Here is a 7854-nt window from a genome sequence, read left to right as displayed (position 1 = left end):
AGATCAACATAGAGAATTCCATTATATAATCTATAATTGATAATCAAACAATTAAACAAACATAACATTCAACTAAAATTTACAAAGACGTACCTTTTTATTATTATTATTATTAATACTCATATTTTGTGTTAGATAGACGAAGCTGAGAATTAGGACCCAAGAAGCGTATAAATTTATAATTAAGAAAAGATAGGATAAATTGAGGAAAAAACACAAGACTATGGGAATTTAAGGAGTTGCAGTGAGGAGCAAGAGAGGAGTCGAATGAAGAAGATATGAAAATTTAGTTTGAAATAAAGTGGTAGTGGTTGAAAAGAAATAAGGAAAAGTGGTATTTAAGAATGAAAAGTGGCAAAAAAGTAAACAATCTTATTATAATTGCATTATGTGAAATGTGTGGTCTTTTTTTTGCTTTTTTGTTATTTTCTCTTATTTTTATAATTATAAATTATTTTTAAATATAAAATATCAAATAACTATTGAAATAGTAGTTAATTAGAAGTATTCTATCTTATTTGTAGAAAATATAAATAGAAAATATTAAATAATAATTAAATTAATAGTTTATTAGAAGTAATTTATCTTAATTAGAATTTTAAATGATTAAAAAATAACTAAAATAACAATTATAAATATTAAGGAATTCTATTTTAGAATTAATAAATTACTAGAAGTGATTTATCTTAATTAGAATTTTAAATGATTAAATCTTAAGGTATTCTATTTTAGTTAGTACTCTAGAGATTTATCTTGACATAGTATTATAAGTTGTTTATTTTATTTAGTACTCTAACTCAAATTAACTATAATAATTTTCGCACTAGTTTTTTAATTAATAATTCTATTCTATAAAATAAAAAACATTAGTGTAAATGTGCATGTGTCACGACCCGAAATCTCGGGCCGAGACCGGCGCTAGGGAATGAGAGTGGTAGCTCCGAGACCGTAGCAAGCCTAAATTTCACTATAAATTTTTCGCGTTTTAAAAACATTATATGAGTTATAAAACTGTTTTCAGAAAAACTAGCAATATAACATCTGAAAACAGAACAACACCACCTGTAATAAGTATCACAAACCACCCTATAACAAACATAATGACATCATGATATATAAACATGGTATCAATGATACCCGATAAACTATTTAGTTAAGAAACTACTACACAGTAACCGTAAATAATGTACAAACTGTAGTAGTTACAAAATCAGAGTTTGTACAGCAAAACGAGACCACTAAACTACTAGACTACTACGGCTCTAGAAGTAAACAGCGGTTTTCTTTACATACAAAATACTGACTTCCGGAAGAAGGAATGGAAGTCTGATTACGTCAAAATATTATCTACCTAAAATGGGTGAAAAACAACGGGTCAGTAAAAACTGAGCGAGTTTACATAATTACTAATGACCATTAAATAAAATAAAATCGCATGTAAAATCATTTATATAATGCAGCCACATACTTGATCCGAATGAAACCCTAAACCTCGAATCATATATCAGAACATGCCATAATCCACAATATATTATCCAAGAAGTCTGGACCGTGCACATGGGACCATCGTCACAGACTCACTTATTTTACAGTATCTGGGCCGTGCACATGGGATCGTCGCCTCAAATCTGTATCGGGGTCTGGGCCGTGAACTATGTACCGTCGCCTCATATTTTTCCCGTTAAGTCTAGGCCGTGCGCTATGTACCGTCGCCTTAGACATATAAATAATCATTACTTACTTTTACTATGATCGTTACTGGTGCGCACTCAGTCCTATTGCCGCTCAATAGGAAAGCATGTTCCATCGGATCTATATCAGTTTTAAATATCGAATGCAGTGCGATTTAAAATAAATATTCAAAAATTTAAACAACGTTGCATTAATATTCAAAAGTAAAAATGCAAACTCACAGTCCACCGCTATTTTCCAAAGTAATACTCCCTTACAGCCGATGTGGTTCCGATCCCGTTATTCCCGAACTCGTCAGATCTAAATACAAATTATTCATTAATAATCATAAAATAAACCAAGATTAACTCTACAGTTGACTTTAGACACAAAACACCGTTAAATAATACACACCTTTACATTTTTATTAGTTAATCGATCATATCGATTTGAGCTCTAGTTTATAAAACACTTTTCACAATTTCGTCGACCGTATACATAAATTCTAGGTCTGACATTTAAATCTCAATTTTTCTTTGTAAACATAAATCACAATTATAACCTGTACGCCGAGATCTCACGCTTTCCAGGCCCGATTATCTATATTCGGCTATAATAATAAATTCTCAAATGTATTAAACTTTAATTTAAAATAAAATATCAATAATTTATTCATACCGATAAACTAACTCTATTTAATTTAACACTTTTTAAAACAGATAACATTTTCTACATTTTTGATAAAATTCACTAGTCGATGTACTACGTCCTCTCGACCTGGTATTCATATTTCAAAACATCGTAAGTTTATAAAAAACGATGAAACTTAAACTTTTATTAAACTTTATTAAGTTTAGAACTAAAAAAAAATCGATGATATCGAAATAAACTTTAACTTTTAAATCAAATAGTCATTTTCGTAAAAGTTTTGAAGTTAAACTTTAATATCTATTTTTAAACTCATTTTCTTTAATAATCCTTTTAAAGGATGTTTAAAACTACTTTCAAAAATCTGTTTCCTTTAATTCAATTTAATAAAAATGTGACTTTGGACCACTTAGCCAAATCTAGCATTACTAGGAATGAATTATAATAAAAGATATAATGTGAATGAGAAATCCTCGCAATGCCCCATTTTTGCAATCTTTTGGCCTATATTATTCTTTAAATGCTATTATAGTGTCATAAAAAAAATATAAAAATTGACATTAAGGAAACCCATATTGTATTCATTTCTTTTGCCACAACCCAGAATACATCACTTCCAATATTTGAAACACAATTAAAAATGATATGAAATGAGTAAATCTAAAAAAAATAAGGATTATGGAAATCTCAATTATTTGCAATTTCTGTTTCTATCGTCATGAAAGGTCAAGGACCGATATCTAAGAAATAAACAGATCTAACAAAACAAAATATAATGCCATTTCCTGACCAAGAGCGTTTTTAATCTAAAAAAAATTGGCCGATTCCTAAAAATAACCAACTTAAAATCCTAGAATAATAAATAAAATTAGTATTGAGCCAAAAGAACTAAACATAGGTAAACTAATTTCAATCTTTGCAAAACTCAATAAATTTAACTAATCCATTAACAAAAATGAAAAAGATAAACCTTAACTCCATGTAATTCAAAAACAACAAAATATATAGCCGAAAAACAGCAATTAAAGATTGATTCCTTACATAATCTTCGAATCCTTGGTTAATTCTATGTGAATTCTACGTACGGTTCAATTGTTTCGTCGATACACCTCACTGATTGAAGAATTCTCTCTTCCCGTTTGAAGATCGATGGTAAGAACGATGAATTTGACAATTTTAGATGATTCGATGAAGAATTGTGCTTTGAATTTGATGATTCGAGTTTAATTGATTTTTTTAGGGTTCTCTGTTCTCTGTTGCGAAGAAAAAGAAATGAAAATGGACATGATGTTTATCTTTGGGTCATTTAAAGTAATAAATGTTTCCTTTCTCTTTTTGATTTTTTTTTTTTAAAGGCTAGAGGTTTGATTAAACCTTCCTCTTCAATTGTCAACTTAAATTTTCCAAATTTGTAATTATCTAAACACTAATACCCAATTTACAATAATTTCTAAACTTCTTAAAACATTTCTTATTTATAAAATATTTTAGTCTCGATAAACTTATTTTATCCAAATTTTTTTTTATTTTTTTTTTATTTTTTTTTATTTTCACTTTTCCAATTAAATAGAGCTTACATGCCAACACTGACATTTTTATTTAAAAAAATACGGGATATTACAGCATGTCCCCCCTCATGCTTTTATATATAGTAATAGTGTCGTTTTACGTGTTTCACACGTGGCTCGTAGTGTGACTCGTCAAATATTATATTTATATTTAATTAATAATTATAAATTTTTTTAAGTATAGAATAAATAATCATTAAAATAGTAGTTAATTAGGAATAAATTATCGTATTTATAGAGAATATAAATAGAAAATATCAAATAATAATTAAATTAGTTATTTTAATCCGAAATCTAGATAATTAAATAATAATTAAAATAACAATTATTAAATATTTAAAGTAATTTATATTAGTTAGTACTCTATACAATTATGTTGATGTAGTATTATTATAAGTAGTTAATTATAGTTAGTATTCTACTCTAATACATATCTCAATATTTTTTTAATTAATAATTATATTTAAAAAATAAAAAGGACATTATCGTAAATGTATCCGTCCCCCATCCGTGCTTTTATATACAGTACTAGTTTTTCGCCACGTGCTACGCACGTGAGCGATGTCCATATGACCCGTTATTTAAATTAACTATTAATTTACATAAAAATAAGTAATACTTTATTTTTAACTAAATTATTATAAATTAATTTCATCAAAATTTTAAAAATATTACATTCACGATATTAATATGACCCGTTATATATAATATTAATTTATTACTATTCATAATATTTTAGTAATTAATGATTATTTTAACCATTTATCTTTATTATTTGAAGTATTTAGCCTCGTGCTACGCACGTGAGTGATATTTATATGACCCGTTAAATATATATTAATATTAATTAAATTACCATATTAATATCTTTCAAACTTTCAAATTCACTTTATGCTCAAAAGTTGTATGTGTAGTTTTAATTTAAAGTTATTAATATCTTTTAAATATTCAAATTGATTTTATACTCAAAAGTTGTATGTGTAATTTTAATTTAGAGTTTGAAAGTGAAAGTGAATGTTGTAGTTCGAAAGTGAAAATTCATTATAGTCGTAGTAGATTAAAAATTAAAATTTTAGTTAATAAATAAAAAATTATATATTAAAAAATTTATTTGCACAGATTTTATAAGTTAAAGGATTGACTTTAATAAATTTACACTTTAATAAAATGAAAATTCCTTTATAAAAAGTTGAAGGGTGCATATATACTCTTTGCCATCATCTTGTTGATTTTTTGGGTGGTTTATAATGTAATGATAAATAACGGAAATAGTAGAGATTTTGAACCTAATTTGACAATGACATTAAGTAAAGAGCATTATAAGCAGATTTGTAATTAATATTAAATAATAACGAGAATATTACCTTAAGTAGTAGTATATTATTTAACAAAATTTACTTAGGGGAACCAAATCTATAACAAATATAAAAGTGTATTCGCGGGGGGAACACTTCCATTTACGGACAAAAATACCCTCTACATATTTTATCCAAGTTGATATTCCTAATTGTAACATATAAGAATTTTTATCTTTAACAAATAGAAAGATGATATTCCTAATCCATAAAGGAAATATAGTAAAAATAATTATCACAGTAGCTATTATTATGTATTAAATTCCTAATCCTAAAAGGAATTGTGCAACAACTATCATTACGTGTTAAATTCCTAATTCTAAAAGGAATTGCACATATATATCACTATATATAAAAAAATATGATGAGTTCATTAACATTAAATAATCATATTATAATATTTGTGTTAAAGTTTTGATATTTTTTTAATTAGTTATTTACTATGAAAACTAATATAATTTTGCTCCAATTATATTATCATTTTTTAATAACAAAAATTAAATCTATTACTTAATTCTAACTTTTTAACATTTCCAATAAAAGAAATTAAAATTTTATAAAATAATTAAACAAAAACAAATAAAAAAACACAAGTCCAATAAAATTTAAATAATAATATATTATTACAAAAATATATACAATTATAATTTTAAATAACGGGTCATATATATATCATTAACGTGCGTAGCACGTGGCCAAAAAAACTAGTTCTAATAAATACATATTTTGATTTCCTATTAGAGTTAAACTCTTAGTTAATTACTTTTATTGTAATTAAATTAGACTCCTATTTAATTTTATATTCTTTTTCCTATTAGAGTTAAACTCTTAGTTAATTACTTTTATTGTAATTATTAATTTATATTGACCCTAATATCATAATTTTACCTGTCCCCCTTTCAAACTTATAGTATAGTTACTAGAGTTTTGCCACGTGCTACGCATGTGAACGACATTCATATAACCCGTTGTATATATATATATATATATATATATATATATATATATATATATATATATATATATATATTAAATATTGCATAATTCTTCACACTTTTTCATTTTTTGTTATAAATAATTCTTTTTTTAAATTGAAATTATAGCACGTGAAATATTTACATAACTCTTTATATATATTAAATATTAATTAAATTATAGAGTATATAGTATCTTATTTTTTTATAAATTAATACATATGAATTTTTATTTAAATTAAAATTATTTCTATTTTTTAAAATTAAAATTTAGTTTTAAATATGTCTATATAAATTTAAAATATTTAATAATTAATTATTATTAAAATTCATTGTTGTTAAGTATCATAATGCTATTAAGATTTACTTATAGTAACCCCAATTAAATTAATAAATTATATGAAAATAAACATAGCCGCATGAAACTTGACAGATTAATAAAATAAATATAATTAATAATAATTATATTCATTTTACAATTTGTATCTTTATGTCATATTAAAATGCTAACTTATATTTACTATTTGTTTACTCTTAAAAATACAGACAATGGTTGTTCTGTTATTTTTTTAATGAAAAGCTAATGTTTAGTTAATTTGATCTTAGATAGTAAATATGGTATATTTACAACACCCACTAATACTAACAAAACGATTATAGCTCTTTGAAAGTAATTAATAATAAGACAACAATAAAAAAAATATAATAGCTTAGTATAAAATATAGATATTATCTAATAGCTTTTTTTTTTCAAGCTATAGGAGTTAAGATATTTACAAAGTATTCATAGGACAGGAAAATTGAACGAATTTTGCCTTTTCCCTTTGAGCAAGCTGATGGGCTTTTGTGATATTCTTCCTTCCTATAAAAATAACCTGACATAGGTGATAAGACGATTGTAGAAGCCACAGATCGTTACAAATTCCAATGCTCTTAGCCAATGAACACCGGCCTAATGTAAAAGCATTAGTAACTTGCGTGGCATCGCCTTCGAACTTGACTTTCTTCCACCCTTTGGATAGGCACCATTGCATGGCGTCTCTTAATGTCAAAAACTCTAAGATCCCCGGGTTCCAAATGTGTTTATAAATTGCTGAAAACGACCCCATTAATTCACCATTGCCCTGACTTGCTACCCACGCAATCGAACCGAATTTGAGGTTGACTTGAGTACCAGCATCAAACTTAACAATAATCACATCCCCCGTCGATGTTGAATGGGCTTGTGTTCCCCCACTAGTCATTTGATCAGTAATGATAGGACTTTTTCTCACCTTATTAGCCACTGTGTTGTTGGCAGCAAGGAATTCCTGCGAATAGTGGACTGCTGTAATAACCCGTGTTTTCAAACTTGATTTTTAGGTTTGGTTATCCGTTATATGTTGATTGTTGTCACTAATTCGTTGTTCTTTTACGCTTCGGCAAGTTTTTATTTTGGTTTCGTTTCTCCTTTTATTACAAAATACCTTTGTATTTTTATTAATATTATATTTTTAATTTTTTTTTGCAGATTTGTTATTGTAATTGCACCCAAAAATTGTGAATATGAAGTGAAAAAAGTATTTTGATGATTATTATTATTATTTTTTTTTAACAGATGATTATTATTTTTGCTTTAGTGAATCTTTATGGATCTAT

The 7854-nt window shown here is 25.8% G+C and overlaps 1 protein-coding gene and 1 long non-coding RNA gene across 2 annotated transcripts; both read right to left on the bottom strand.

Annotated features, from left to right (window-relative positions):
- Positions 1-1148: 1148 nt before the first annotated feature.
- On the bottom strand, positions 1149-3633 carry LOC126688354 (uncharacterized). The gene is made up of 2 exons (XR_008791004.1): positions 3361-3633; positions 1149-1992 (listed from the first exon to the last, which is right to left on the bottom strand). It is a non-coding gene; the product is annotated as an uncharacterized LOC126688354 (long non-coding RNA).
- Positions 3634-5104: 1471 nt separating this feature from the next.
- LOC126687574 (uncharacterized) lies at positions 5105-7460 on the bottom strand. The gene is made up of 2 exons (XM_050382132.1): positions 7032-7460; positions 5105-5173 (listed from the first exon to the last, which is right to left on the bottom strand). Exons 1-2 carry the CDS (start codon positions 7458-7460, stop codon positions 5105-5107), a joined length of 498 nt encoding a protein of 165 aa, XP_050238089.1.
- Positions 7461-7854: the final 394 nt, after the last annotated feature.

Source organism: Mercurialis annua, linkage group LG6 (assembly GCF_937616625.2).
Source record: "Mercurialis annua linkage group LG6, ddMerAnnu1.2, whole genome shotgun sequence".
Classification (NCBI taxonomy): Eukaryota; Viridiplantae; Streptophyta; class Magnoliopsida; order Malpighiales; family Euphorbiaceae; genus Mercurialis; species Mercurialis annua.
Note: the sequence above shows the minus strand (reverse complement) of the source record. Positions and strands in the feature narration are given on the sequence as shown.